The 14,329-nt window shown below is 51.0% G+C and overlaps 1 protein-coding gene across 2 annotated transcripts in view; it reads right to left on the minus strand.

Moving 5' to 3' along the window:
• Positions 1 to 210: 210 nt before the first annotated feature.
• The window catches only part of GRIA3 (glutamate ionotropic receptor AMPA type subunit 3), a 157,074-nt gene continuing 142,955 nt past the window's right edge, over positions 211 to 14,329 (minus strand). Inside the window, exons 14-15 of one of the 2 annotated variants that reach the window (XM_082003981.1) lie at positions 3,234 to 3,348; positions 211 to 914 (exon numbers count right to left, since the gene is read on the minus strand). In XM_082003981.1, coding sequence (XP_081860107.1) covers positions 669 to 914; positions 3,234 to 3,348 — 361 coding nt within the window. In that variant the 3' untranslated portion in view covers positions 211 to 668. The remainder of the gene's footprint in view (positions 915 to 3,233; positions 3,349 to 14,329) is intronic. The other variant, XM_082003982.1, reaches the window with a different exon arrangement.

The raw sequence follows: 14,329 nt of genomic DNA on the forward strand, positions 1-14,329 counted from the left end.
GGGAAGGGAAGGGAAGGGAAGGGAAGGGAAGGGAAGGGAAGGGAAGGGAAGGGAAGGGAAGGGAAGGGAAGGGAAGGGAAGGGAAGGGAAGGGAAGGGAAGGGAAGGGAAGGGAAGGGAAGGGAGGAAGGAAGGGAGGAAGGAAGGGAGGGAGGAAGGAAGGGAGGAAGGAAGGGAGGAAGGAAGGAAGGAAGGAAGGAAGGAAGGAAGGAAGGAAGGAAGGAAGGAAGGAAGGAAGGAAGGAAGGAAGGGAGGAAGGAAGGAAGGGAGGAAGGAAGGAAGGAAGGAAGGAAGGAAGGAAGGAAGGAAGGAAGGAAGGGAAAGAATGAGAGAAAGGCAGGAAGGCAAGAAGGAAAAGAGAAATAGAGAAAGGGAGAAAGAAAGAGAGAAAGAGAGAAAGAAAGAGAGAGAGAGAAAGAGAGAAAGAGAGAGAGAGAAAAAGAGAGAGAAAGAAACAAAGAAGAGAGAGAGAAAGAGAGAAAGAGAGAAAGAAAGAAAGAGAGAAAGAAAGAAAGAAGGAGCGAGAGAAAGAAAGAAAGAGCGAGAGAAAGAAACAAAGAAGAGAGAGAGAAAGAGAGAAAGAAAGAAAAAGCAAGGAAGGAAGGAAGGCCGGAAAGAAGGAAGGAAGGAAACCCAGAGGGTGTTAGTTCCCGGCCCGCAGCCGTACCCCTAGATTTTCACGCTTTCTGTGCCGTACACGTTGTAGCCTTCTCTGTACGTAGCGTAATTCTGGGTGCTGGTGGCGGGAGCCGGTTTGAAGTTCTGCGTGTTCTTGGTGAGTTTCATTCGCTTGGACTCGGCCCGAGACTTGTAGCAGAACTCGATCAGCGCCACCATCATGGCCAGCCCGAGGCCGCCCACAAGGATATAGAAAACCCCGGCAACATTGCTGAGGCTCAGAGCGCTCGTCTTGTCCTAAGAGAAACCAGCCACACCGTTAGTTTTGCTGTCAGGAGCGGACGGACAGACAGACAGACAGACAATAGGCTACTTTGCCCTTAGTCCTAGCTGGAGTAACTACACTCAAGGCGTCAGCGTCCCACGCTGGGGCAGTGCTGTCCCCCCGTCCCCGCAGCCCGGGGCTGCGCAGCAGCGACTGCTCTCGCTCTCCCACCCTGCGGCGGGCGAAACCCTGGCCCGCTCCGAGGCAGCGAGACTTTTTTTGGCCGCTGACTTCCCTCGGGCCGTCGGAGCCCCCGAGCGAACCCGCCGATGGCCGCGCGCCTCTGGTGGCAAAGGCACCTCGGGAAAGCGCCGGCGGGGAAAGCAGCGGCTGTGTAGAACGGCGGGTTTTACGGAAGGCTGCTATAAAACTACAGAAAGAAAAACCCAAACCGCTACACACCTGGTTTTGGTGAATGTAGATAAAATTACTGAGCTGCTACTAAACTTATCTACCTTTTTGTCAACAGTTAGGGGAAAAAAACCACCCTGGGAAGGTGGTCAGTTACTTTAAGGTCAAGCAGCAGAGCCCTATGCTAAACTAGCACCTTGGGTGACCGAGGGAGAGCGAGTTACTGAACCAAACCAGTCACTGGAACACAAAAAATGCTGGCCAGGGTTTACCTTCCTTCAGTACATGTCAGATGGGGGAGAAGGCTTTCATTTTTAAAAATGGGATTCCGTAATCAGATTAAATAAAGCTGCAACCCTTTTGCTGCTGCATGGGCCGGCTGGCTGCATGCCGGGATGGATGCCGGCACAGCCCTTGGCTCGGCTGCCACGGCACGCCTTGCCACACCATGCCACGCCATGCCACAGCACGGCATGGCACAGCACGCCACGGCACGGCACTCCACGCCGCGCCACGGCACGGCACAGCACACCCGACAGGCAGATGCCAGAGCAACCTGCAGCACGGGGCTGTGCCCAGGGGCGACTTGCTGACGGAACTCGGTTTACGAGTATCTCCAGGGACAGCAAAACTTGCACGTAGTCAGAATAAAATATGAGCTACCTTGAAAGTGTCGTGTGTTTCACAGGCGGTTGGGATAGATGCAGTGGCAGCCAGCAGCCTGCCATTTAAACTAAAGATATTACTCGTTTACACCTCTTTTCAATTACAGTTTCCTTCTGCAGCTGCTGTGCATTCAGTTGTCCCATAGTCCCAAATTTATCTCGTACAACAGCTACAGGGCTGTGCCCTAAGCAACTTCCAGTCCAGCTGAAATCAATGAATTTTTATTATTATTGGCTTCAATGGAACTTGAAATTGTCCTCCAACATTGAGAGGGTGCTTCCAAATTCTAGTTTTCTGTTTGAATGATTATAGAGAGCACTTCCAAAGGCACCGGGGGAGTTAGGCACTCGACTGCGACTGATTTCAGCTGGAACTGGATTTCTCCTCCTCTTAGTGCCTTTGAAAATGTCCTTTACTCCAGCAAGCCCAGCACTCCTAGTGTTTTCCTCCTCGATGGCTCTATAAGCCTTAAAAAAAAAAAAAAATCCTCTGTATTTTCTTTTAACCGAATAGTGTAAATAAATATTTCCTGCAATTTAAGTGGGCAGCTACTAGGTTGATCCACCTGCCACCTCAGGGGTGGGATCTCCTCTGGGGTCTGCAGCGGTCCTGCAGGAGGAGCTGCTGGAGGCTGGCTGGCCCTGCAGCGCGGCTGGCGTGGGACAGGGCGGTACAGCAGCAAAGTGGTTCAAAGCAGAATAAAAAAGAATATATGATATTTATGTAATGAGTTACCAATAGTATTTCTATTTTTTTTTTTTAAATCAAACCAATTTCAAACTGGATTGGGAAATAGGGCAGGAAGGGCGTTTTTTCCTTATCATGGGTCTGTCCTGAAATCTTCCACCCTTAGCAAGCACATGGCTGTTTCCCAAACTGACATGTACAGAATCTCAGTCATGATTTTGAAACAAAAATGTGTTTTTTCAATAAAACTAAAAATAAGAAAAGATGCTGGCCTGAATAATACACATTGACTGTGCTGAAACTTGCACATTTAAATGAAGATACCAGCTTGGGAGGCTTTGGGGGCTTCTCGTTCCATGTTTTTCTAGCAGAATACTCAAATAGTAAAACATACTTACAACTACAGTCTGTTACTGCATAAAAGAAAAATGCTGTCACGTTCAGAGACTTACTTAATTATTTTTTCTATCCTTTTCTTTCCACCTTCAAAATGTAAATACCAACTTTTGAAAGTCATTCTTTGTATAAACAAACAGCGGGTCAAAATGTGATTGCTAATCAGTACAAAAAGACCTTCAGCGACTGACCTTACTTCCGGAGTCCTTGGCTCCACATTCACCCTTATCGTACCACCATTTGTTTTTCAGCTTGTCTAAGATGCCTTGTTCACTGAGTTTCAATACTGCAAGGTTTACAGGAGTTCTTCACGTGGGAAATAACATAAATAACATTATATTATGTTATTTTATGTTATTCAATCTTTAAACTACTTTAAAACTATACAAAGCGATAAAGCAGGGTTCCTGGCCACAAAGTATTTACACTGCAGGCAACTGGATCATCCCCTTAAGTTAACGCTAGAGCAACACTATATTACCAGGTCCTGCCCATATCGCTTTGAGTAATCGGCACTCACTGTTAAATGAAGGTAGCAGAAACAAAGCAAGTCCAATTTCCCAGTTTGGTGCAGTCACAGGCATCCACAGTAGCTTTACGGATTATGGTGGGTTTGATCTAGCAGGACCCCTCGTTTTGCACTAACAGACAGCAAGCCCCACGAACAGGCAGCCGTGGCCTCTCAGGGTAAAACAGCACCCACGGCTCCAGACCCCGAGGCGGGGTGCATGCGTGTGCACATCTGCGAAGCAAAAAAAAACCCCAGGGAGATGTCACGGGGGAAGATGTTGCCAGCCCTGACGGCTGTTCCCTGCCGGCGGTGGTTTCTCCAGCTCGGAGGCACCGTGCGGGCGGCTGCTCTCCGGCATCCTGAGCCGGTCCGGGGAATGATAGCGGTAAATAAGCAAATGCAAACCTTTATGACACAGATTAATGAACATGGAAACGCCGGCTCAAAGTGCCCCGGGTGGGAAGTGCCAGCAGGATGCAGAGAGCTGCTGACTGCGGTGCTGCCAAGAGCCCGCAAGCCCAAGAGGATCCGAGCTCCCCCGTCCCTTCCCTGTGGGAAAGCGGCGCCTGAGGAGCCCTCCGTTGGGTTTTGCCATTTCCATGTCCTCCTCATGTGATGTCTTGGGGTTTTTCCTGCCCGTTTCCACGAGACAAGCTCCCTGTGTTGGGGACTCCTTTACTGCTTGCTCCTGCTTGGACAGCTTTGATCCCTGCTCCATGGCTATGCGGGGCATCCGGCGGTGAGGAAAGGGACGGGTCCTCATCCTCAGCGATGCTGTGCCACCTCGCACGGAACACAAGCAGGCAGACAGACGCACGGCTGCCCCGCAACATGCGCCGCTGCGGCTCCAGCCCCATGCAGGAGCTCGGTCCACGCCTGCCCCGCTGCCAGCCGCACTTCTCGCTCTCGCTGCTCCTCGCCTTCCCCCCCTCCAGCTCGAAGTGCAGAGCCGAAGAGACTCAGGAGAAAGAGCAGCACAACCTATAAAAAACACCTTAATTACAAGATTAATTACATGGCGGCATTTAGGGAAATGTCCACAGGCGGGGAGGGCTCGCAGCCCTCGAGTGGCAGCAGTGGCTGAGCCTCGCGCCTGGGGCAGGCGGACACGGGAAGCAGCAGCTGGTGAAGAAAAGCCCTGTTCCCTCCGTGGAGGCCGTTGGACCTGTCAGCGCCTGGTGTCGAAAAGCCTCAGAGGTGCTGCGTGCCCTTCGGGAGGCGGGCGGGCGCGGGGTGCCACTGTGGAGGGCGGCAGCCCCAGGAGAGCGGGACAGGCTGCGCTCGGCCAAGCCCAGGCAGGTCGTGGGGTGACATGAGAAAAACAAGCGTGTTCAACAGTTCCTGAACGGAATGTTCCCGAGGCCAGCAGGGAGGGCGAAAGCAGGGAAAAGCCATGGAGGTGGGGAGAACCGCTGGTCCCTGGTCCCAGCGGCAGCGATGCCAGCGCTGCCTGCGCCGGCAGAGCTTCCCGGCTGGCCGGGCAGAGGCAGCACCGCTCCTCCTGGTCTGCACGGGCCTCGGTTTGACACCAGCCAAGATTCTATTTCTGTGAAATGGCTATTTTTAAGCAGCAGCTGTAATCTAATTAAGTATCCATCGGGGAAGGTGGCACGCTCTCAGCTGGACACAGCCGACGGGCGGTGGTGACAAGCTGCACAAGACAGAGCGCGTTTGCTGGCTCGGCTCCGGCAGCGGGCACGGAGCCCCTGCGCTAGAGCCGGCGGCACGGCGAGAAGCCCGCCGTGTCACAGCTACGTGTGCACCCACCCGTGGGCAGGGTCACAAACCACGCACGGGATCGAAGCACGCTCCGCAGACCCTGCAACGCGCCGGCTGCTGCGGGCAATGCCCCCGCCCCGCTGATTCGTGCCGACGGGGACCGGCCAGGTCGTGGCCAAGCCACTGCCGTGGACCCTCCCGGGCGGCCGTGCTGCGACGAGGGCCCGGTGACACCCGGGCGAATACGCTCCAAGAGGCCGCGCGACGGCAATGCCAGCCAGCGAGAGGCGCCTGCCCCTGCCTACCCGTTACAGGCCCCGGCACCATGTGGATTACTGTGCAGGGAACAGCGCTCTCGTTCTAAATTTCATTTAAAAACCATCCAGTTTGGAGAGATTTTATGCAATACATCTCTCCGCTTTGAAAAGCATTGTGCAGCTGAGAATACACAAACAATAGGGAGAAGGTTATAAACACCTTTTCTCCCATCCGCATATTTTATTGTGCAAATTTTCCCCTCCCCCCAGTCCTATTCCAAACACTATTTTTAATTTGCATGCCTTTATAAACCCCATATGGAGTACAGAGAATTTGCATAACATCCAATACATTATAGATTAGCTTTCACAACATTATACAGTATTGGGAAATGAGGAGGCTTAACATGCTAATTAGGGTGCTTTATTTTTTTTTTTAAAGCCAAGATTGCAGTTAATTGCACACACGCAACTGCCAAAAAAGAAAAAAAAAGTAGTAAACTAAAATTATCTTAACTAAACAGATGGGAATTTGCCTTAACCGGGGTTTTCACTATAGTTTGTCACGGCCCTATTTGTCCGGCACGGTACTGCAATACCTCAGCCCAGGCAGGAAAGAGGCGATTTGCTCTGTCCGTCTGTCCGGGCACGAAGAGCAGAGCGGGACGGGCAGACCAGCACTGAGAAGCCGCCACGTCCTTCGGGCCCACCGACCCTTTGCCGGCGGCGCCGGCACCGCGCCGGGCTGCTCCTGCGCCAAGGGCCACAAGCCATCCTGCCCGGCACGGGGGACGCTTGTGGGGCCCGCCTCAGCGCGCCCCGTCCCCCCGGCGCCGCTGCTCCGCTCGCTGGGACAAACGTGGGCACCTGAGCCAAGCAGCCCTCCCGGAGCGCTGGAGAAGGCACTACTTTGTGCTGCACGGATGGAGCACGGAACACGGCTTGTTCCATCCAAGTCCGAAGGAAGCGTTTTGTCTGCTCCCAGGATCTAATCCCGAGACCTCTGCCTGCGCGAGCCGCTCCCCCGCGCAGCAGGACCTGGGCGACCTGGCGGTGGCCGAAGGCGCGAGGCCTCTGCAGGCCCGGTCCGGCGCCTCACCGCGGGGAGGCAGTGCGAGCTGCTGCGCGATGGACGACTCAGCTCCCAGGTTCCCGAGTTACATAAATATATTGAGAAGTGAGCCTGGCTGCTGGTACATTTTCCGATTGCTTGTCTGCGAGTAGCCGCCGAGCCTTGTTCGATTCCACAGGCGCGGCTTTGGCCGAGACCCTGACGGAGGTGCGGAAGGGCACGTCTGGATCGTGGCGTTTCTCCCACCGAGCGGTCAGCGGCGCACGTCGAAGGCGCATCCCTGTACCGCGCCTCGGCGCGCAACTTGGCACGCAACTCGGCCCGTCCCAAAGAAGGCCCCCGGGCAGCGCCGGCGCCCGGCCCACGGCGGCAGGTCAAAGGCTACCAAGTTGCAAAGCGTTTTGTTTGCCATTACAGAGGAGGCATAGGGCTCTGCGGTTGGCTGTAGGCAGAGGGTTTGCCGTAGCCGGCCCTGGCACTGTGTGTTTGAGGGGCGACTTTCTTAAACTGCCTTAGAGGCAGAAGAACTACATGACTCGCCCGGGTCCCAGGGAAGGCTGGCCCCCAGCCGCCCGCCTGCCTCCCTGGCCAGCTGTGCTGCCCCAAGAACGGCTCAGAGGATCATTTCCTCAGTTTCTGGGTCTCTCTCTCAAAAGATTTCCATTTCTTCATCTTTTTCCTGGGATAATTTTGTGCTTTCCAGCTGCTTTTTTAATTAGGTTGCTGTCGTTGGGCTGTACAGGACCTCGTATCCTATGAGGTCCTCGGCGCTTTCCCGGGTGGCTTCAGCTGTTTTTCCTCTGCCTTTTACTTATGACGGGATTCTTTTTCATCTCCCGCTGCGTGGTTTCCAGCCCAGCTCTCTAGTAGCTTGGTTGCTTTTATCAAAGTAAAATGTTGAGAGGTTTGAGAGCTTGTGCTCTCTTGTTGCACTCTCTATGCCCAAGAAAATGAGCTGAGGCAGTTAGGATCGGGATGTCAGCATTCCAGATGGCTTTCTTGGGCAGAAACTTGCAGTGTTTCTCTTCCTCACCATAATGGAAGGATTTCTTTGTTTGCTTGGTTGTGCTTTTAATCCAGATGTAGTAGGTTTGGCTGAATCAGGCTTAACCATGCGAGGTTGGATCTGTTGGGCAGCTCTACCGAACCCTGCTAAGATTTTTTTTGCTGACATCTACAAATCACGGGAAGACTTGAGTCTAGAGAAATGGTACCAGGTGCCTCATACTGAATAGAATTGCCCCCAATGGCAAATTAAGACATTTGCTATGGTTGATTTATTTGAGAGAGGCATGACATTAAGAAGATCAGTGGCTATCCATTCTCACAGGCTTCACTTTATCAGAGTCTGCTGCAAACATGATTTTACACCTGGGACAAAGGTGGGTTTTATCAGTCTTTCAGCAGTTTGGTTTTTTTGCTTCCCTGTTAGAAGACTCCGCTTGGCTGCTGGCAGCATTACCTCCCCTTATTCAGCCATCAAGAAAACAAGTGGCGCCAGTCTTCTTCCAAAGGCAACGTGGCACCATCCCAAAGCGAACCCCCTCTTCCCTTTTCCTTGTGGCCTTGGGGCCTCCTCCCTGCTGCATTTTGGCCCCTCTTGGCTTGGGACACCAGCCCCAAAAGTTCTGATGCACCCCTTGGTGCTGGTACCTCCAGGTGACAAGATGATGCTGACGAAGTGAACTGATTTTTGAAAAGCAATGTGCACTCACTCAGTAAAATCTCACCCCTGAAGGAGGTCCCCAAATCTTTGTCTTCAGTTTAGAAGTCCTGGCCACCTCTCCCTCCAAATGCAGGAATTGCTACAGCGCTTCTTTGTCATGAAGATGATCTTGCATAAAACACAGCATCTCTTCCAGGCTGAGCACGTTCCCTACGCTGATGTGTGAGATCATCCCTCAGAAGAAAGAGCTGCTATACGTTCTTTGTAGAGCATCTATTACTTTTCTATTTCATTATTATCTATTTTCCAGACACACCATTAATATGGAAAAGATGGAACACGATGACAGAGCCCATCTGCTCTCTCTTCTTCTCTTCATGACACCCTCACACTGTGTGAGGGACTTCTTGCCCTGCCTCCTCTCACCACTGCACCTGTTTCAGGTTAGTTGCAGTAATTTTTATCTCCATTGAGAAAACTGGTGGCATGATGATATTTCTTTCTGGCCAGAATGAGTTTGAAGTAGAAGAAAAGTAAACTAATCATCAAATAAATGGTTCTTTATCAGTCCCAAATGTGAGAAGATGTAACTTCTGCCCCTCTCAAATTACATATCATAACAGGTTTTTAATTTGATTGATGACCTTTTAGGTTCCTTTTCATGATTTTACTTGCATCCATAGATAGATAACCCATAGATAACCCAAAACCAGGTGTTTTATCTAGTGCCATCACTCTAGCTTCTACCAGCTTAAGAAAGAGACCCAGCAGGCTGAAGTCCCACATCCAACTTCAAAAGCTGGCCAGGTTGCTCTTTGGGCAATCTGACTCCAGTTACCGGCCGTCATGTTTATGTGCTGGTGCTGCAAACAGGATCCTTCCCTGAACAAACTTGGACTGTGCAGAAGAGTTTGACCAGCTTCTTGGAAAAGTGCTGTCAGTTTATGAAGAGAACATCCCGATCTTGCCAGGAAGGGGCCGTCTTCAAGGAATGAGCAGTAGGATGTACTGATGCTAGTGGCTCTGTAGCCCAGTGTTTGGGTTGGTCCTCCCCAGTCGCAGCAGGAGATACAGAGAAGAGCCGGTGACCAGTACAGGTGAGATTTAGGAGCAAAAGTCACTTTGGGTCTTGAAAATCTCATCCGATGATCCACAGACTTCCGTTGGCTGTGTGTAACCAGTGTTTGAGTGGCACAAAGTCTCGGCAAACACCGTAGTCATGTTTATTACTCACAATCAATAAAGATTTAAGTGGTGATTGGAACAGCTTTGGATAATTCACATCCCATTCTATGCTCTAATGGATGCAATATAAATGTTATACCCAAAAATTATCATTGCCAAGGAGAGCAAATAAATGTGGCAGACAGCACACTCTTCTCTCAAACCAGATGAACCATTGCTCAGAATTAATTTAGAATTTTTAGATGCAATCTTTCAGAAAAGGGACCTGCAAAGAAAAAGTGCACCAAGTAAAAGCTCTTCAAAGCACTAATTAAAGGGCTTCCTCAGAGTTGCGCAGGATTGGGTGGACAGTGCATGGGTTGCACAGAATCGCCCAGGCAATGGAACTGCCCGAGGGCTGACCTGGCACCTTTCGCCACCCGGGTTTTACAGACTAAAAACTGCAGGCGTTCCTCCACCCATCATCAGCCAGTTTGTGATGTTCTGTAGAATATTTGGTGTACAGGGTACAGTGTGGCATCTTCTCAGCACTGTTGCTTGCAGCACCTTGAGAGTTCAAATGCAGCTTTTTTTGGGGGGGTAGAGGGTGAAGAAATCACCCATGAGCTTGAAGGAAGACATCAGAATGACACCAGAATGACATCAGCAGTGAGAGCTCCTCTCTGATCTTGAAAACATCCTTCCTCTACTCGTACCCAGGGCTGAGGCTCAGGATAGCAGAGTGCAAGCTGCAGAAGAGCCGATCAGCACCTCAGCCCGGGGAGGGATGCTCGGCTGCCTGGCTGGCTGAGGAGGATGCCAACCACCGGGCAAGAGCTCCAACCACCACAGCCCCACTGCTCTTGTGAGCGATCCCCACGCAGGAGGGCTTGGTGGCTTCCGCAGTGCTACGCAGGCAGGACGTCTGCATCCCCAGCGGCACCAGGGAGGGATGCCTGCCATCTCACCCAGGGACAGAGAGTTCACTCAGTGATGAAGCTACGAAATTTAAGGCCAGCGGCAATGGGTATCCTCCTCACAAGGCCGATGAACACTGGCTCCAAACGTACAGCAAACATGGCCATCAGGAGCCCCGTCCACTGCAAACAGGTCTGGCTAGAAGGCCAAAGACACAAGTTCCCAATGTGCTTAATACTGCATCTGCCACGGCATCAAATCCTGTGTGGTCACTAACGTGCCCTTTTGCATTTTTTTCCCATCGGTACAACATCAGATGCCAAATAACTCTGGCTGGAGAAGCGCTGTGGAAATGCAGGCACACGGCACTAGGGATGCGGCATTTACGGCAAAGCTCCTTCTGTTTTAATGTACCCTGGCACTGGCCGTTCGGGTACATCAGGGGAGGCAACATGGCAGCACCAAAGGCACCCCCGGGCTCCGGCTGCGTCACGCTGCGGCGGCGCGAGACAGCTGTAAATCTGGACTAGTATCTGGCTAGGCCAGGTTTATTGCTGATTTGTGGGCTCAGAGCAAAAAAAAGCCACAGGCGGTTTCTGGCAAATCCGGCCCTCTGAAGATGGCAAGATTAACGATGCCGTGCCTCTGAGGTAGCCTGTGACACTTGCGGAGCCACTGCAGTCAGACCAAGGGCTCTTCGCCCTTCCCTCCAAATCCCAGTGATGTGACGGAGGCGAAAGTCCATGATGGTACCAGGTGTTGGTTAGTACATTATGAAGTGCTTTTTGACTTGTTTTATTTTTAATCCCTGTTATTTTTACCTAATCCCTTTAATTTATGAATCTGACATTTAGAGCACTCTCACTTCTGCAGCAGGCATTTTCCTCTTGTTTCTTATGACTGTTTTTCTCTTGTTTCTTATGACCAAAGCTGTCCTTGCTGGGTGGAGCATCTGCGGGATTGCTGCCATCAGCACAATCCAACCAACAATGCTGTAACATTGAGTTTAGAGTTTAGACGTTAAATCTTTGGGTTTCTAAAATCCACCTCGTAGTGTCAGAGGAAAGACAAGTGGACTTTGGTGCAAAGAAACAAGCATGTTCTTAACTCAAAATGCTTCAGTAGCAAAACTACTGAAAACACTGAATTCATTGTTCCTGTTGGTATCACTGGCAAATCTCCACTAACTTCAGGGGACGCAGAGCGTGAAGCTTGTTGCAGACATGTGGGAAGTGTCACCTTTACCATGCTCTCAGAGGTAAGTATCTGACAGGGACAGGCAGAACGACCCCGAACGACTGCACCGTTGCTTTGCACTGAGATTTCAGCCCCGCGCATCCAGCACTGCAGAGAAAGCCCTCGAAGCCACGCACCTCCGAGCTGTCCTGCGCGGGCGCACGGCAGCACAGGGCACCGACAAATGCAGAAATCAAGCCCGGGCACTCTGCTTAATCTGACAGGATACCATAAAAATCCCACTAACAACCATCTTGATATCATTAAAATATAGACACAATCTAGGAAGAGACACCACATCCAGCATTATTCTCTAGAGGGAATTGCTTGAGGTTAAAGACCCATCTAAATCAAATAAGGCACTTTATTCCCCCAAGCTCTATAAATCCCAGCCTGATCTGTAACTACTGAACGGACTTTTTGTCAGATCTTGTTACTGAAATAACTTCTGACTAGGTACAAAACCTGCGGGTGAATGCATTGTCCAAGCACTCTGCTCTTTCCGAGATCAGATCTATCTGCCTGTCATAATTTACCGATTTAGCAATGTCTCCGTGCCACAACTTCATGTTTTGCTACGCACCCACGCGTGAGGGATGGGGAAGATTTCGGATGGAAATGGGCTCGTTATTAAAACCCACTATGTTTGTTTCAAGACTTAGAGTTACCTGGTACTTCAAGCTGGAGCAAACAGAGCCCTGAAACCATGGGCATAAAAACATACGGTCACTCACTATTCCTATTTGTTACCTTCTGTCTCAAAAAGTGATCTTCTGTACTTCACACTGAACATCTAATACTCGTGGGAAAAGCACCAGGCATTTCTTCGTTAAGGAATGAATACTCGGTTGCTCTTTGCTACCATTTTTTCCCTGCCCAGCAGTTACCAGTAGTTGCACATCTACAAGATTTAACATTTGAGGGATTGAAATGCTTTATGGGTGGGCAGAGGAAGGGATAAAAGCAAAAGCCATCTAGTGCGAAAAGACAAACAGCTTTTGAAATTAGACGATTAAAGCTCGGCACCTCAAGCCCCATATATATCCCCAGCCACCTAAGAAATACACTGCATGCTGACGGCTGGGGGAGTGCTCGGAGGCGTCGGGCACAGCGATAAGCCCCCGGCGGAAGGACGCTGATTTTCCTCAACAGCGGAGCCAGAAGCGGTCGCTGTTGCTCAAGGCGCCGAGGCCCTGGGTGCCGGGGACCAGCACCCTGGGACCGCAGCTCCCCGGCTGCCAGCGCTGGCCGTGGGCTCGTCCGTGGCCGTCGCCGACAGCTGGGCTGGGACTCTCCTTCAAGAGGTCACTGCACATTTTGCCTCTTTCGTGCCTTTTTGTACTGAACGGTGTCACGGGATGACAAAAATCTTATCTATGAAGCAGCACAGAAAGTAATTTTTAAAATTTGTTTCTGCTGTGACATTGCCAGCAACAGAGCTGGCAACTGTGGGAGCCAGAGCCGGGCGGTGGCTTCTCCAGCCTGTCAGCCTGCGAGGACTGCTGCTGCTCCAAGGGCATTAGCGAGGCCTGCACAGCCATGCTGGCTTCCAGTTCTGCTCGGATGGCAAACGCCTGAAAACGAGAGGCTTTGCGAAGCGTGCTGAACACAGGTTTTGCAACAGCCATCTGAACGCTACGCAGATGATCCATCAGGGGACGGGTTTTTTTAGTTACTGCTGGGTATTTAGTAGCTGCAATAGTTCTCCATAACAGAACTTTGTTCTAGTCTTCGTGACTGTGTTTTTCCACAAAGAGCGTTCTTTTGGCCTGTTCAAGGTTTCTTGCCTTTTTTTTTAGAGGCAGGTTGGAGCAACCACTGTATCCTTGTGGAATCTGTGGGGTTTCTCCTTGCAGTAACTAGGTATGCATTTTAAATTCAAGGGTTTTAACTGGTGCTGTATTTGCTGCAATGTGGCAGACACACACAGATGCATGATGCCATCGTAACACCTACGCACACTCTGAATACACCTGCACGGAGCCAGAAGTGTTACCAGCCAAGACTGCAAGCTCCTCCACTCTTTGCAGAGCTTGCAGCCTGTGTTTGTCAGCAGCAACTGTCTCTAGGAAAGTATATGTTTCATAAATGTAGCTCAAACAAATTAAACTCTGTACTAACAGGATCGTAATTTAATAGAAGTGCCAAGTGCTAATGCAATAACACGTGCCTATTGGATTAGGAAATGCAAGCTGTAACAAGTCTTCGTAGTTCATTTACAGCAGTGCCCAAGACTTGAGGTACAGATGTGGTGAGGGGGTGGGAGGAAGAGCTACCCAAACACGGAGGCAGGCACTTAATGTCATACTCAAACCAACATCATCTGAAACAGCAACACGGATCTCTCCTGTCATTGCCTGGATTCTTTCTAACCTGGACGGATATGAGCAAGAGACTCAACTTACCTCGTGTGCGCGCTATCCCCTCACCTTCTCTTTCTCTTGCCTCTAGACACATCCATTTTTCCCCCCATCTTCTATGATTTATTTTCCTCTTGGGACGGCTTCTTCTGCGACTCCTGCTCTCGGGCTCCTCAGCAGGCTGCAGGTAGGTGCTGCGTAGTCCAAAGGCTACACAAGGCATTCAAAGAACAGCCAAGTCGCTTGTATAAAGCTAGAGGCGTCCGACCCGTGATTACAGCGCCGGCGAGAGCAGAGCAGTCCACCAGAGCAGCGCAAGTGCCTGCGTCCACGTGAGCTCAATGCTGAAACGTTAGGATTACTTTGAAGAAGAAGAAAAAAGGC

The sequence above is a fragment of the Phaethon aethereus genome (genome assembly GCF_964289735.1).
Source record: "Phaethon aethereus genome assembly, chromosome: 10".
NCBI lineage: Eukaryota > Metazoa > Chordata > Aves > Phaethontiformes > Phaethontidae > Phaethon > Phaethon aethereus.